General features: G+C 39.2%; 1 protein-coding gene across 1 annotated transcript in view; it reads left to right on the top strand.

Annotated features, from left to right (window-relative positions):
* ABCA4 (ATP binding cassette subfamily A member 4) overlaps positions 1-17,431 on the top strand; it is a 62,600-nt gene that overhangs the window by 44,695 nt on the left and 474 nt on the right. The window contains exons 29-48 of the mRNA XM_005422132.2: positions 471-569; positions 1,577-1,766; positions 3,464-3,558; positions 4,468-4,500; positions 5,656-5,761; positions 5,853-5,927; positions 6,392-6,561; positions 7,499-7,676; positions 9,079-9,194; positions 10,167-10,314; positions 10,634-10,757; positions 11,471-11,600; positions 12,497-12,617; positions 12,782-12,844; positions 12,956-13,062; positions 14,028-14,169; positions 14,744-14,878; positions 16,046-16,149; positions 16,237-16,329; positions 16,660-16,909. Of these exons, the coding sequence (XP_005422189.1) occupies positions 471-569; positions 1,577-1,766; positions 3,464-3,558; positions 4,468-4,500; positions 5,656-5,761; positions 5,853-5,927; positions 6,392-6,561; positions 7,499-7,676; positions 9,079-9,194; positions 10,167-10,314; positions 10,634-10,757; positions 11,471-11,600; positions 12,497-12,617; positions 12,782-12,844; positions 12,956-13,062; positions 14,028-14,169; positions 14,744-14,878; positions 16,046-16,149; positions 16,237-16,329; positions 16,660-16,909 (2,479 nt within the window). The remainder of the gene's footprint in view (positions 1-470; positions 570-1,576; positions 1,767-3,463; positions 3,559-4,467; positions 4,501-5,655; positions 5,762-5,852; positions 5,928-6,391; positions 6,562-7,498; positions 7,677-9,078; positions 9,195-10,166; positions 10,315-10,633; positions 10,758-11,470; positions 11,601-12,496; positions 12,618-12,781; positions 12,845-12,955; positions 13,063-14,027; positions 14,170-14,743; positions 14,879-16,045; positions 16,150-16,236; positions 16,330-16,659; positions 16,910-17,431) is intronic.

The raw sequence follows: 17,431 nt of genomic DNA, 5'->3' as shown, positions 1-17,431 counted from the left end.
AATTGGTGCACCTGGAGAATACAACTGCTAGTACATCTAACAAATAGTCTTTCAAATATCTTTTAAACTTTGGTATTCTCCTCTTCCTACCTGATTTCAGGACCTCAACGCTTACAAAGTTACACATCCTATCTAATAGGAGACCCAGGCAAATGAAAATATAGAATATGTTTTTCATCTTCTGCTTACTGACTGTGACAGCACTGAGAGAGGATTCAAGCCTTTTTTGAAGAATGCTGCAATTGGACTTCGTCAGAAGTCAGCTTTGGTATTAGGAGAAAAGAACCAAATCCTTTCAACCATCTCAGAACATTCTGGGTTTTTACATAAATAAATAAAACAATTGAATGATCAGCATTTGAAGGGGGGCAGTTGGTACTGCCAGATGGCTGTCTTCCTATAGCTGCTATGTGTATTACAGTACAGTAGTTTGAAAAAATATTTTATAAAGTTCTATCTTATTCCCTTAGCAATGAACGTCCTGGCAATGAGCAGATGGTCTCCCTTACTCATGCTTTCTTGAATAAACCAGGATTTGGAATTCGCTGTATGAAGAATCAGCCTCTTTTGTAAGTTGCTAGCTAATTTCTCTTGAATGAGATCCTAGCAGGATACATCCAGTGGAACTTGAGTAGCGCAACAAGAATGAATTTGCTTGACTGTTCACAAGAGCCAGTGCTTCAGATGTGTTGTTGGCTATATCTAATATTGGGTCAAAAGTAACAAACAAACACAAGATAACACTGCCACTGGATTAAGAATTATTCACAGTGTTCAATGTAACTGACTGGAAACCAGCTCGTGCAGCTTGGTATTGAGTTAAGCAACCTTGAAGTTTATGTCAGTATGTCAGTAACCTCAGGCCCAGATCTTCTCAGCTTCCCTGGCACTTTCCATGTCTGAGTCCCTTCAGGTTCCTCCAGTTCCCATTGGTGTGTTTGGAAGCAACAACTTCAGTAATCACTCAGATTGGGAAGTGGCAATAGGACAGTGTCTATGATTTGAAACTGTTCTCATTCTGAAGTGAGGGCAATATTAGTAGAGCTCCAGCTTTTGTTATCCTACCAGCTTAGCCTGTGAGTCCTGCTTTGGACCCATTTGTCACTGGCTTGCTATGCTTTGATATTTGTTCCCATTCTCCTGACCCTTTCCCAGCCATGATATGCAGCGATTTGATCCTCCTGGTTATCCTCTCTTCTCCTGTTCCTCTCCTCTACCTGGTATAGCAGAAACAAAGAGGAAACTCTAAAAAAAGAAAAGATACTGCATGAGAAAGGAAAATGATAGTTTCTTCACAAAGATATGTTCACTGCAGATTTCCAGCACTAAGGGATCAAACACAATCCCCTTGTTCCTTCAGTGTCCTATCTGCAAGCTGAAGGTAGTAAACTTGGCAGAGATGTGGGGGGGTGATTATTCATGTGGACCAAATACTTTAAAATATTGTTCTTATTCAAAACTCAAAGGTTGAGGGCTGAGGGGGGAATATCTGCTATGGGCATTGTGGTTTTGTGGATTTGTGAGTTCTTGTGGACTGTTATCTCTGCACAGCTTGAAGCTCTGCACCTCTCCACAGGAACTACCCATGCAATAACATGCCAACTGCCTGGAGCACACCTGCTGTCCATCCTAACCTAAGCAGCCTCCTGCTGAGCCAAGAGTGGAGCCCTGAAAATCCATCACCTTCCTGCAAGTGCAGCACTCACAAGAAACTCACTATGCTGCCAGAATGCCCTGCAGGTGCAGGAGGCCTCCCACCACCACAGGTTGTGTCCTTGTGCCTTAAGTCTCTGTAGAAAAGTTTCATGGCAAGTGCTGGAAAAGGGATCAGTGTCTAAGTACCTTGCCATACTAATATAAACGGAAGGAGTTGAGTACATTCTTTTTCAAGAGAGCAAGACTTGCTGGAATTCAGAATTCCGTTTCAGAGGTATAGGAAAAGCCCATTTAAATTAATGTTGATTACTGTTTTTCATCCAAATTGCAAACTTTTCATGTAGAAGAGAATCACAAAAAATGGAACTATTTGTCTCATAATTTTTTAAAAATATTTTCTTTCGTCCCAGAGAACAATTCTATTTTGAAGGTTGCCTTTCTTCAAAGGAGGGAAGGGCAAGAGAGAGAAGGAGGAAAGAAAGGAAAGAAAAAAATGTCACCATTTTACAAAAGTCGACTGTGGTCCTCTCATTAAAATGGGAAAATTAATATTCAGTGAACTCCAAATTATTACTTTTTCATGTCCTTCAGTTCCATTTCTTTCAAAAATGTTTTAAGCTAGCAAAATGAATATTTGTATTCATGCACATGAAGATGAGTAATTTAATAACCACTGATGCTGTGTGGAGGAAAAGAAAACTACATTCCCTCCTCTCCTATCAATGAATGATCTTAGTAGTGCCCTTTATAAAATGTGCTTGCACTTTTGAAGAGCAAAGGAAAATTACAACTTTTCAGTGTTTGCATTTAATAAATGTTTTTCTAAGAAGTTAAACAGAATTGCAGCCACTCTCAGAGTCATAGCTTGCTAATTCTAGTCCTCTAAAAAAATGTATTTATTATAATATTATCCTGATAATTTTGCAGGATATGATGGTTTTGTAAAACTTGTCAGAAAGAAACAGTTCACTTGAGTCTCCAGGAAAGCCATGGTGTGTAAATAATTGTTAACAGAATTATGTTTAAGCATAGATATCTCAATTAATGAAGGCACTGTGGAGATGTTACCAGTCTTCCCATCTAGAATCATCTGGATGTCTCTAATGTGTCTTTTGTGTCATACTCTCTCTGGGCAAATGCAGGAACTTCTGGAAAGTTCCTTAGACTTACTTTCTAGGTCATTATCAGATGATGTCAGGTTGCAACCTTTGCCATCTGAAGCTGCCCAGGAACCTCTTAAAATATATTCTACCTTGGAATCAGCTTAGGAGTATGAGGTCTTGCATTTCACAGCAATCCTTGTAAAATACTCAACAAAGCTGTCATGTGGCATCATTTTCATACTTAAAAAAAATATTTCATACCATCTAAAGTGCTAGTGAAGGTGAATTTTTTGTATTAATTTTTACCTATAGTTGCTAAATCATAGCAAACAACCTTTTTTTGGTTGGTTGGTTGGTTTTTTTGACTGGAGCCTCAGTTGATTTGAAGTTTCCTATTTTCGGATTGAAGAAAAAGCATTGAGTAGCCCTGAACTTCGTTGCAAATACCTGTTTCAGAGTGACATGCAACTGTTTTGTGTTGTATGCATCACAAACTTATTGATTTCTTCTAAGGTCTTAGTAAAGTCAGGATGTTTAGGCTACAAATGACCCTCGAGTGATTGACCTACTCTCTGTCAGTGATACTATGAACCTGAGCATTTTCTCTGAACCAAAACGACTTTTTCTCTTTTCCTGACAAACATTTAATAGCTTAAGACACTCTGAACTTTATTGTGATTGATTAGGTTTTTGTTTCTTGTCAGAGAGTGCAACGCAGCACAGAAGTTCTTCAAGATATGACCCACAGAAATATTTCAGATTTTCTGGTGAAAACATATCCCACTTTGATAAAAGGAAGGTAGGAATAAATCTCTATTTCTTTTTCATATGTCATATTTTGTACCTGGTGATTAAATTCTTATTTAATAATGACATAACACCTGATTTGTCACAGTACTATGTAGATTTGAGAACCATGTCCACATTTCTGATAGAGGACTAGAAGAGGCTGATTTTAGCGGACTTAAATATTTTCAATTATAACTATTTGTATAATCAGGTACTCCTTTATAGGCAGAGCTAAGTGTAGGTGCTGACGGAATGTCGTGTTAATGGTGACAAAAATGGTGCCTCTGCACAGCTCTGGTGAGCTGCCTTGCAGAGATATTACATTGTCTCCCTGAAGAACTGTAGCCACACTAATGTGACTATCTGCCTGAGTTAATTATCATTTGCTTCCCAGAAGTGCTAAAGAGCAGCCAAAGGACAATGTTACAGGGATACATCCATCCTACTGATAGCTCCTCAGCTGGCCTGTGTGGTAATTAGCTGTGCAGTGCCCATGGCCTGATATCTCTGATTCAGACCTTGCTACTTTTTCAGTTCCCAGCAGAGTTCCTGAAATTCCCTTTATATTAGCTATGTGCTGACTGCCTTTGACTGATTCCCCTTAGCATGTGTCATAATTGCTTTGGATACATCTTTTGAAATCAATTAATTATGGATTAGAATAGCCCAGTATGTGTCACTTTAGGAATCTTGCTTATCTCTGTATGAGTTGGAGATGAATCATGTCAGAAAACAAATAGCCAAAAACACACTGCAAGGAATACCAAAAGTCCTGCCAACACCACAACTCAAAGTAATAACCAGCAGACTGCTGTAGGTCTGCAAAATATAGGAGTTCAACTTTAATTTTTATTTAAGCCTAACATATCATTGACTTTGGTTCTGTGTATTGAGAGGGCATTCTCTTTGTCTATTTCAGCTTGAAGAGTAAATACTGGGTCAATGAGCAGAGGTAAGAAAACAATTCACAGATTGAGGTCGTAAATAGAGGAACAATGTATTTCTGTTTAACCAGGGAGCCTCACAGTGTTTCTGCAAATGGACAAGGGGAATTGTGGCAGAAATTGTAAAACAAAGACATGGCTTCAGTGGGAAATGGGCTGGGGATCAGGAAGGGTCTTATAAAGACAAGAGGTTATATTAGTTTGAGCTCCCTGCAGGAGATGAAGGCAAGAGGCTCCCAGTGGAGCTATCAGAGCTTTATTACCTCCAAGAGTCAAACCAATGTGGTGAAACGGTTCAACACAATAGTACTTTATATTGTACTGCTGCTGTGACACAGCTCTTTCAGTGCCACAGAAAAAATATAAACCCTGCAAAAAAAGGACCTGAGTGGGATGAAACGCAGACGCCAGCCTATCAAATACAGAAGTAACAACCACAACTGCCTGCTCTGTACATGAGCAGAAGTTAGAAACCAGATTCCACTAGTTGTCTTCTTTAGGTAGAGACAGCAGCTAACCCCAGTGTGCGATATCTACTCTGCAGTTACTAAGCTTTGAAAGAAACTGGTTAGCCTGAAGCACATACTTATTTCCTTTTTCACCAGTGTTAGGATTTCACTTCAAAGATAGCAGCTGGATGACTGCCTTTCTTCACAGAATGTCTGCTTCATGTGCAAGCATTGCTTTCTATGGGATTAGACTTCAGTTCCTCTTGTGCAGTAGTATTTATCGTTATGCACTGGCTGGTACTGACATTGGTGAATACCTGCTTCTCTCAGAACATCTGAAATTTCAACTGAGGTCTATGCTGTCCTTAGTCCTCCATGCTGTCTAAACCATTATATGGCAATTACCTTGATGTAAAGATTTTGTTCTGTAGAGATCACTGTTTTGTTTTCTCCAAATCCTCTCTCTAAATAATTTTCTTAGGATCCTGGCATAAGCCTCTCACAAACTTATAGAGCTTCTATTATTTGTAAGCCCTAAAAAGACGTAGTACAAATTGTTAGAAAAGGAGTAGAAATTGTTATACATTAAATATTTGATGTATAAAAATTAAACTTGCATTAAGTGCGGGTCTTTTTAAAGTGGTTTTTTTTCCCATTAATGTACAGATATGGATGTGTAGTATGAATTATTAATGATATGTTTCTCTTTACTAGATATGGAGGAATCTCTATAGGAGGAAGGCTTCCAGTCCTTCATGTTTCTGGAGATCAAATTGTCAATTTTTTAAGTGATCTTGGCCGAATGATGAATGTGACAGGAGTAAGCAAGAATTTTAATTCTGGTTGGTTGGGTTTTGTCCCCTTACTAAAGCCTGGTTACTGCAGCATTTAGCTTTTTCACTTTGTTTTAGGGACAAGCTTCACTGGCTGCTGCTAAAGAAATCCCTAATTTCCTTAAATACATGGAAACTGAAGATAATATTAAGGTATTTGCTGGAATTAGTCTGCTAACTCACAGTTTTTCTTGACATAGACTTCAAATTATGAGAATATTGCTGGTGGTATTCCCAGATGCAAGAAGAGCTGAAATGCTATACTTTAGAAATAACTTGGTATTAACACTATATCCCATGCTGTAGGTAATTCTTATTCATAATATTTCATATGTGGGATTTTTTAAAATCATGTTCTTAGTGCTGCTTGCTGTTCTAAATACTTTGAGTAGTACAGTAAATCTTAAAATATGCTTCTGTAAAATCCCCTGACAGTAGTGGTCCAATGCTTTTAAAAGCATAGTATGTGAGCTCCTCCTGCAGGACTGTGCCTAGGAACTATGATTCACCCCTGCTGACAATGCCCACCAAAGTAAACAAAAGGCAGCGAAATTTTCTCCTGTAGCTTAGTGAAGACAGTAACTGAGAAATTAATCTGTGATCTCTGACTCTTTTAGGTGTGGTTTAACAATAAAGGCTGGCATGCTATGGTTAGTTTCCTCAATGTAGCCAATAATGCAATCCTCAGAGCTAATCTGAGAACTGGCCAAGACCCTGAGGAACATGGAATCACTGCTATAAACCATCCTCTGAACCTCACCAAGGAACAACTCTCTGAAGTCACTGTGTAAGTCTGCTTGTGCTTGTGCTCTGCTTCTGGCTTTTACTTCCCTCCTCCCTCTTCTGGCAACTTGCAACTTCCAGCATGCTCACACTCTGAGGAGAAAGTTCAATTGACAGAATGTGAGGGCCCTTCCCTGAAGTTTTATTCTAAGCAAGAATCTATTCATGTCTTGTTAGATTCACATGGGATTTCATTCCCATCCCCCATAGGAGCCATGACTATTGGATATACATTATTGCATGTTTCTGTTGACTCCCAAGCACGAAGATTCTGAAATTTTTGTTCATGCTCCAAATCCAATACATTTACTTCTGAAATAAAACATGTAATAAAAAATGGAATGAGAACTTGTCCGTAATTGACTACAGGTCAAGTAGTTAACAGCCCACTCTCTTGGTGCCCAGGACAGCATGCAGATAGATTTTTCAATGGCATGTAGTCAGGTTGGTGTATTCCCAAATCTGAAAGTCATAATTTCTTGAAAAAGACATCCCTAAAAAGACAAGATTTTCCACTCTCCTATTAAGTTCATACTTCAATGGAACTGAAAACTTTGCATTATAGCACAAAGGTAAAATCTGTGCTTCATCTCACTGTCTCCAACTTGCCTTTTTAAGTGTCTCTTTTCTCTGCTTCCAGAGCACTTTGACTATTGTGCCTAAATGTCTAGTTCAAGATATCCCACACAGGAAAGGGGATATCTTGACCTAGAGATGTATAAAGCAAGTAAAAGATCAGGGAGTGGTGCCATATTTGTTAGCTACAGTCCTCAAAATATCTTGGAAAACTAGCACATTTTGAAACTGGAAAAGTCTTCTACTTAAAAAACAGCCTTGCTACTTCTAGATCTTAAGGCACCCTCCAGAGTCCCAAAATGTTAATATAGTGTTGCATTGCATCCATTCCCTTGCTCACACTCCCTTCTTGTGCTCTGTTGTAGACTGACCACTTCAGTGGATGCTGTTGTTGCCATCTGTGTCATTTTTGCCATGTCCTTTATACCAGCCAGTTTTGTTTTATACCTGATCCAAGAACGCGTAACAAAAGCCAAACATCTCCAGTTTGTCAGTGGTGTGAGCCCTGTTACCTACTGGCTAACTAACTTCATGTGGGACATAGTAAGTAACTGCTGGTCTGACTGACAGCCTGTGCTTACCCTGGGTGTGCATGAGCTGAGGGCAAATCACTGAATCAAGTGAAGGTGATTCTAAGCATTGCAAAGCATTCATTTCTCTGAAGTGTTTCTCAGAGACCATGCTAAGGATCTGGCCTCTGAACTAATTACAGATGTAGAAATTAATTTAGGTGCCCAACTCAGTCACCTAATGTAGCTGTATTTTTATAGTCCTAAGATTTCTAGCCCTTACAATTGAATATATATAATGAAGTACAACTTACTAAAACAGGGAAAAGCCTCATTGCCTGGTCACTCCTGTCCTCTAGAAGACCCAAAACATATTTTAAGATGTTCAAGAAACCTAAGTGGGAAAGATTCACAGTCTGCTGGAACAGTATCTAGAGGCCTGACAAAATACTCTAGTGTGTCTAAAATGACATATTCGTTTAGGTCACTGTATCATGGTCACTGGGTTATTCCAAAAAGATTTATACCACAGGTGCAGACTTGCTTAGACAGGGCTCAGCTTCCCTCCAGCCACTTTGTCATAAAAAAGTTCTTTGGCACAACAAGGGCTGGTTCTCTGGCCGTGCCTTCGCAAGCAAGAAAGTGGCCAAGGAATTATGCAGTAAGAAAGGCATGAACATGGAATTGAAAAAATTTAAAAGAAAATCAATATTTGAAAAGCCCAAAAGTCTTCAGGATTTGGAAGGTGTTCTCCCGGGAGAAGATAAAGCCAAGCAGTATTTTACTAAATGAGGGAAAGAAGCAGGTCCCAGAGTTCTTGTTCCCTGCTGTTCACAGCAGCTGCCTTGACAGGAATTCTGCTTGGCCATTGCCCTTGACAGCATGATGCGAAGGCATGAAGTGGCGTTAGCAGTTCAGGGAAATGCTGCCTTCCATTCTGCATGGGGAATTCTGTGCATTGCAGTGGAGTAGTGCTGCTAGTACTGAACAGAGAAAGGGAGCAGCGGGCAAGCATACTCACTTTAGCCTCTTCTCAGGAATGTGGCTCGAGTGACTGGCTCTTCCATCCTACACAGCCTTTGTTTGCATCACCAGAAACTGTACTTCCCTTGCATGGCCACTTTTTTGGGGAAGCCAGGCAGCCAGACTATGAAATAATGGATTCACAAATCATAATCTAAGAAACAACAATATATGTTATATTTTTGATGAACAGCCTGATAAAAGATGTCTTAGAAAAATGTTTAGTACTAAGGCCCCACATTTCCAGTGACCTGTTGATCCAAAAAATTCAGTGTGACTAGTCTAACTCAAATTCTGATGCTCCTCAATATTAATTCCTTTTGGAATGATGTGTAGGATCTGGATATGTTTATGGATATGTTTGCAGCCCTTCTCAGGTCTCACACATTGGTCTTGCTCCTGTGCTGTGGCAGGTGAATTATGCACTGAGTGCTGGGATGGTTGTGGCTATATTTGTTGGATTCAAGAAGAAAGCATATGCCTCCCCGACCAATCTCCCTGTGCTCGTTGCCTTGCTGCTCCTCTATGGGTGAGTGCTCAAGGTTATTGCTGCAGGGGGGCCCTGTAGTTCACATGGAAATTGTCATTATGTAAGACATAAAATAACATGACGTGGAGATGCTGCTGTTTTCAAGGTAAAAAGGGGAGCTTATTTTTTTACTCCAACATTTATAGATTTCCAAGTGACAGTGGATTGGAGGGTGAAGGTGCCACTTCTCCAATGACACTGGACAAACCAACAGTCTATCCAATTTCTCCTCCTCCATAAAAGAAAGCAAACCAATAAGTTATTTACATAAAGTGTGTGAGAAAATTTGTTACAAGAATGTAAACATCAGAAGGCTTAGAAAATCTTAAAAAATCAGAACAACAGATTTTACTTCATGTTGCTGAGCTCAGTACTTAGTGGAACCCAGCTTTGAAGAATAGAGCTGGATGGATCCAGAACAGGTTAAAACTAGATTCTTCTATGGAATAGTTACATACTCTGTCTGGCTACAGGCTGCAAAAGAGATTCTTTTGTCATTGCCTGCCTTGCATTTTTAAGCATTAAGTGTGACCCATACAGGAAAATATATTTGTTCAGTTTGCTGATTTCTTCCTCGTACATTGTGTAGGAATTTAGTGGTTGTTCATTTGCTGCATTCACAGTCAATACTAAAGTGTCTTTCAGCATTCAACATTTCTTTGTTTCTTCTTCTTGGTGTACAATTCACTGAAATGTGCAAAGATACCTGGGATGATAGCAACCTTGCTAGCATTAAGTTTTCTCAATTTCAGCAGTGTCTTATGCCCTGCATTTTAATAGCAAAAAAACAACTAAGCAGAAAAAAATCTTATGTAGTAACCAGGGAGAAAATACTGTGGTGGGTTAGGGGTTGGTTACACCGTTTTGTTATACTTGGGATGGGAAGAAAGCTTAACTTTGTGTTTTCTTTAGGCCAGCTGACATGAGAATACTGAGAATTTATCATAGTTTTTTTCTGTTTCTTGCATGCAGATGGGCAATAATTCCCATGATGTACCCTGCTTCTTCTTTCTTCAGTATCCCCAGCACTGCTTATGTTGCATTGTCTTGCATTAATCTCTTTGTGGGACTCAACAGCAGTGCCATTACATTTATCCTGGAATTATTTGAAAATAATCCAGTAAGTAAAGTTTTGTAATTTTGCTGGATGCCAGGCACCTCCAAAGGCTCTGTCTCACTCCTCTCCACAGCTGGACAGGGGAGAGAAATATAATGAAGGCTTCATGAGTTAAGGACTGGGAGAAATCAGTCACCAAGTACCATAACAGGCAAATATTAGAGATATTAGTTGAATTTATTATTTAAAATACTGTTTTCTCTCTTTTAAGAAAACAGAACATCCAGTTTCTCTGACATGACAAAGAACTTTTCACTTATATTGCTATGTTTTCTTAAACAGGTCTGGTTTAAACAGCTTACGTTGTTTCTGTTTCTCACAGTCTTTGCTGAAGTTTAATAAAACATTGAAAAATGTACTACTTGTCCTCCCACATTTTTGTTTGGGCCGTGGACTCATCGACTTGGCCATGAACCAAGCTGTGACTGAAGTATATGCAAGGTTTGGTAAGTAAAGCCAATAAGAAGTTAAGTTATGGCAGTGCCACATGTCCTAACCTTGGATGAAATGTTTCGAAGGATTAACTCAGAAAAGTGGTCAATTTTTCACCTTTTCCATCATCAGATGGATGAGAAGTATGAAAGTTCACCTTCTCTGAAGGAATGACAGCTTCCGATAGTGCTGCCAGGACTCTGCAGCCCAACCAGTAATCTGCATTGGAAATAAACCCATTTGTTCAGTGTCAGACTCTGGTGTCTTTTTATCCTTTGTTTGGAAGACCCTAAATCACTACAGGAGGATTTATTTTTTCATTTCATTTGAATACCTCAGCTAATGTTTAAAGTGACTGTTCTTCAAATGCATTCTCTTGGGATACGGTTGTCTTTGATATCAGACAACTTATTAAAAGAATAGTCATACAACAGCACTTATCTGTTTTAATTCAGAAAATGTGTGTCTTTTCACATAATCCATGCAAGTTTCATGTAACGATATCCAAATTAGTGCATATTCAGAGAGATTATTTTTACTGCCATGCAGCAGCTGAACTTGGAAGGCATTTTGTTAAGACTTTTTATAAGACTGGAAAATTAAAACTATTGCCTGATCATGAGCAAATAAAGTACAGTAATTCATTATGATTATGCTTTTTGTTCTGAGGAGTAGTGGGGTTTTTCAGCAGTATTTCACATTCCTTTCTGGTGCTCTTTCTCCAAAGGTGAGGAGCATATTTCTGATCCCTTTCAGTGGGACTTTGTTGGAAAGAACCTGGTTGCCATGGCTCTTCAAGGAGTTGTGTTTTTCTTTCTGAACCTCTTTATGCAGCACCGTTTGTTCTCCACAAGATGGTAAGTCTAAAAGTTCTATTAATGTTCCTTATTAAAAGTATTACTATCTTTGTTATTCTCTATCTCCCTCTTTTCTTCTTTTTGTTCTTAATTTTTCTCTCAATTTGTGGATTTTTTTGTTCTCTATTTACTTACCCAATCTTGTCTTAATTTATTGATATCCGGATCCAAGAAAGCATTTACAAATCTGCATTTTCTTAAGAGGATTTAAGAATATTTCATTCAAGAAATTAGTTTTCTTGAATTAAGATTTTAATGTAATTTTTAAAATTTAAGACACTCTAATAATGAGATTATAAAATTACCTGGAAAGTTTGTAGTGTCCTTAGTCAGGCTAGGTACTAGCTAGTACTATGAGCTACTAGCCTGGCATCCCAAGACAGCAATTCTAGTCTGTGGCACAGGACAGCTGTATCCTGGACACTGTGTGAACTTCCCCTCTCTGCTTTACAAATGTGCCTCTCCCTTAATGAAAAGAGCTACCTACCAGCTGCGAGTGGGTCATTCACTTCTGTTCAAGATTGTCAACAAGAGTACTAATTGGTGCAATTACAAAAATACTGTCTTGCTGAGAGATCTACTCAAAACTTCTAAGGACCATCACTAGCTACTAAGAGTGGCCAAACAGTGAAAGCTGTGGCTAAGGGGCAGGTTATTCTCATATCAGTGACTGACAAGGCATGTTCTTTCGAGCAAGTCATTTCCTCCCTTTTTAGTATCTAGAGATACTGACTTTAAAGGTCAGGGCTTCTCCCAACAGCAGGAGTACTCCAGCCAATTGTGAAGTTTAAACCCCACTGCTTCCACCAGTCACATTTTTGGCAGCAGATTAGTCATTGTTTCACACTGTTATTCTAACTGAACCCAGGGCAACCCAGTATCTTGGGGTTTTCTAGGTTTGCTGAGACTGCCATGTCACCTATTATTAATGAAGATGAGGATGTTGCAGAAGAAAGAAAAAGAATTATGAATGGAGGAAACAAAACAGATATCTTACAATTACAAGAACTGACGAAGGTAATATTTTGAGACGAGTGAAAAAAAAATTACTCCTGTCTCAGTTCTAAAGTTGCCTCATCCCAATAGCATAAAACTAAACTAAAAATTCTGATGATTTTCATTTCTGTAGATATCTTGAAATAGGAACTTTCCTTTTTTTTTTCCTCCCCCCATCAATATAGATTTATGCAGGTCGACGCAAGCCTGCAGTGGACAGACTCTGTGTTGGCATCCGCCCCGGAGAGGTAGGTTGTTCAATAACCCTGGATTACATTCCATGGATCAGTTCAGATTTTATGCCCTCACTGATTTACAAGTTGGAAATATTAAAGAATATGATAAATTTTGCAATTTAGTGCTTTGGCCTTTTGGGAGTGAATGGTGCTGGCAAAACAACAACATTCAAAATGCTGACTGGAGATACTGATGTGACATCTGGAGATGCTATAGTGGCTGGCAGTAGGTAAGTACCTTAAAAAAAACCCCCTGTGACAGTCTATTTACCACCGTAGAGCTGTCCAGATCACACTCTCAATGATCCAGCAGCTCTATGGCACTGAGATCATGGGTAACATACAATTGCATTTGATACCTTTAATGCTTGTAAAATCTATGGGTAAGTTGTAGTAATGCTAACAGTGGGACAAGGCAATCATATCTAGTGGCAAGAGCTCCCAAACATATGATAACCCATCGAACAGGGTACTTTGATCTGAGCTTTGGGATTTTTCTCTGGCTGTTTCCAACATCTTTGTTTACACAGTGCTGGCATAATGTCATAAGTTATTACAGTGAGATCTGGTATGCACTTATGTTGGTTTACTTCCAGGTTGTGTGCCTTGGCTTGTTAGGTGTACTTGGGATTTGATTCTTTGTCCATTGATGTGATTTGAACAATAACTCTTTTGTTGCCAGGCCATGGTCCTGCTCAGCCTGTTCTAGGTGACTCTGCCCAGGCAGGATCAGTGGATAAGACAACCTCCAGAGCCCCCTTCCAACCACACCCATTCTGTGATCTTGTACTTTTCCTACTACCATTGACGTGTTAGCCTTGTGTCCTGCCTGCCTGTTGCTAGTGACCAGTTTTTGAGCTGAAATAACTGCTTCTTTTTTTTTGAGATATAAACATTGTTTAAAAAATAAATAAATAAACCCAAGTGGCTGTTTAAATAACTTCTCGTTAAGTTAGTCTATACTTTAACAAGAAAATGGGTGGGAGAAAATGGGCTTACACTCTTAACCAGGACTGAGCTGACTTAAGACAACAATATGAACAGACAGATATTTTCATAGTATGTTTTATCAGGAAGAATTAATTCTCCTCTTACAAGAGTTGTTGCCACAGAAAATAAGGATTTTATTCAAAGTGTTCTTCTCTGTCTTAGAGCTAGTATTACAGAACTACAACTTTTTTCTTTGTTTCTCCAGTATATTGACCCACATTTCTGATGTCCATCAAAACATGGGATACTGCCCTCAGTTTGATGCCATTGATGACCTGCTCACAGGACGAGAACACCTGTATTTATATGCACGCCTGCGGGGGGTTCCAGCAGAAGAAATCAAGAGGGTAAAGTACTCTTTCTTTTGATAATTACAGTGATATTTGTGGTGATTAATGGTGGTCTTAACATGCTAAGGGCCAGAATTTCCAAAGTGTACTCATTGTGCTGTGTATTGAAGTCGCGAGTGTGGTTACTGTCATTTGGACAGTTAAGTAACAAGACCACACTATTAAATGCAGGTTCCCAGGTATTAATGGTGCTTGCAAATCTGTGGCACCAACAGTGGAAGGCTAAAGATGCAATTTCTGTGGCTCAGAATGGCACTGGTTGCTGTTTAGCTCTTGCCTTTAAAGTTGCGTATGTATAGGGAAGAAAACAAGAAGAAGATTCCAGAAGAAAATAATTTAATTCTTGCACATATAGAAGTCTACAGCTGAGGCTGCTTTATGGCTTTCCCTCATCTAGTTAGAATGCCCCTCATCATCATCATAATCAATACTTTGTACTTCCCTGGCTCAGTTCCAAAATGAATGTGCTAAAACCCAGGGGACTGTCATGTTTCTACCAGAAGAGGGATGTATCAGCAATCCTGTCTGTTCTGCATTTACTGCTGTGTGAAACAGATGGTTTTTCTCACAGGTTGCTGAATGGGGCATCCAGAAGCTGGGACTCCCTATGTACGCAGACCACCTGGCAGGGACCTACAGTGGTGGCAACAAGCGCAAGCTCTCCACTGCCATTGCCCTCATAGGCTGCCCACCACTCGTCTTGCTAGTAAGTGTCATGGAAACACAGCCCTGGCCAGTTCAATATCTCATAACACTACGTGCTAAAGAGCTACAAAGTCCTTGAAAGCTCCTTTCTGCCCTCAATTTACAGCTATTCCATAATTTTGAATTAATTGCAGGCATAGTCTGGCATGTGTAACTATATTTCTAATGGACCCCAAGTGATTACAAAAGAAAGATCTTCAAAAAAGAATGTGTTGAGATAAAATCTATAATCCAGAAAATCTGAATTTAAACTGTTCTTTAGTTTCAGTCTGCCTTTTTTTGTCAGAGTGTAGCCACTGATGTAAAAGATGATCTTCCAACATATCCACCTGGCTGCTTTATCCAGCAGAACAAAGGAAGATACCCTTTTTCAGCCTTTAATATCTTTGGAATAAATTATACAAATTTATACTAAACTATACAAATGCTGAAATTTAGTTCTTGCCAATAAGTGATCAGATAATTGCATATCTAAAGGGAAATTCAGTGTGAAATTACTACAGAAATTATTTATTTAGACTATATTCTACCACCTTTAATTGTATGTCTGTGACTTTTAGACACAGTCACTTTTACTTTGTAAAGTCTATGATGAAGTGTTTTAATACATTTTAGTAGCCTGGTTCCTTGTACCATCTAATATGCTTTTACATGTATTCTGCCTGTAGTAAACAGTCAGATAAAATGTTTTCTCATAATTTCTTAAGACAAGATGCTCCATGAAAATTTTTCTATCCTAATTTTGTTTACATTTTTTGTTACTTACTGGCTTAGCTGACTTATGTAGGATCAAATCCTTAGGTGGTGTAAATCAGAATGACTTCACTGATTTCTTGGATTGAACAATGTCCTATATGTTTCTGCAAGTCAGATGACCTGGTGAGAGCTCACTGTTGCCCAGAAAAGGCACTCTCTTCCCTGTAGCTGTGCCCCACACAGATAGCACTGTATTCCTACCTGCAGTCCGTGATCTTGTTTCCTTACTGCTTTGTGCCAAGAAGTCCATTGATACCCACTCACTCCTCTGCTTCCCAAGTTCTATGTGCTTCCTCGAGGCACAGATTACTGTAGAGAAACAATCACATGCTATGGTCCAAAAAATGACCTGATTCTAAATAGATTTTCCCTGTTTTATCTGACTTTGATTGTCTTAACATTTCCATTACAGGATGAACCAACTACGGGGATGGACCCTCAGTCCCGGCGCCTCCTGTGGGACTCTATTGTTGGTGTGCTCAGAGATGGGCGAGCGGTGGTGCTAACCTCACACAGGTAAAACCAGTTCAAATTCAGACTCTGAAAGCAGCTGGAGTACATCTGTTGGCTTTTATCTCAAATGTCTCTTCTCTGTTTTGAAAGTATGGAAGAATGTGAAGCTCTCTGTACTCGTTTAGCCATCATGGTACAAGGTACCTTCAAATGCCTAGGCACAATTCAGGAGCTAAAATACAAGTAAGTAGAATATTTTTATAGTGGTTTTTAATGGGAAAATTTAGTGTATGTGACATGTAATATTCTTAATATAAGCAATTCAGTGGTTAACCACATCTATTTCTGGGTGCAGCTCTGATGTATATTAGACAATCTGACCAGATCTCATTTCAAGTCTATTATGCTACATACCACTTCTGCAAGGCAAATAGAGGGCTTCCTAAAAAGCTGGATCTTATGCAATATCTTTCAAATACTGCTATTGTTTTCGTAGCTGCAGAAAACTAATTTCCTTCCTGAATGATGAAACAACCTCTTCACCCAATTCCTAAATCCACATCTCCTTCCCAGGTTCGGAGATGGCTACATTGTCACTCTGAAAATCAAAGCTCCAAAGTCTGGGCTGCCTCCAGATCCTGCTCCTGCTGAGAAATTCATACGCATCAACTTCCCAGGGAGTTTCCAGAGAGAGAAACACTACAACATGCTGCAGTATCAGATTTGCTCTTCCTCTCTGGCTAAGATTTTTCGATTAATAATCTCCAATAAGGAAAATTTGCATATTGAAGAATATTCTGTGTCTCAAACAACATTAGATCAGGTGAGTAAAATTAAAACATCCATGACAAAGCTTGTCTGGTGAGAATTGGGCAACATAATGGGGATGTATCCAAACTGAAGGACCAAATTGTTTAGAGAATTATCTCACACCTCTTTCTCAGGCAAGAGTCCCAGGCCTCTCATCAAGGAGGGTGTATCAGTATGAATCAGTAATTTATTCCCTGTGTAAATAGGTGCCATATGAAAGCTGGTAAAACAGCATTTCCCATATGACAGAATTCACACAACCCATTCCTTCAGGAGGAGCAGTCTGAGCAAGGTCAGCAATTTGGAATGAGACTGAGCTGAGAATAGCATTTTATTGTAAATAAGAGGTTTGGACTGTGTTTTGTCAAAGATACTGTGAGAAGCAATTAGACACACAAAACCTGGAAAGTCTACTGGGAGTTTTGAAAACACCCACTTGCCAGAGGTTACTGGCCCCATCTGTCTGCTCTCCTAAGTAACAAAGGGTCCACAAATGCAAAGCTGGTTTTGGTGGGATTGCTAGAGAGGCATTCCT

Source organism: Geospiza fortis, unplaced genomic scaffold (assembly GCF_000277835.1).
Source record: "Geospiza fortis unplaced genomic scaffold, GeoFor_1.0 scaffold403, whole genome shotgun sequence".
Lineage (NCBI taxonomy): Eukaryota > Metazoa > Chordata > Aves > Passeriformes > Thraupidae > Geospiza > Geospiza fortis.
This window is presented reverse-complemented; position numbering and strand designations above follow the sequence as displayed.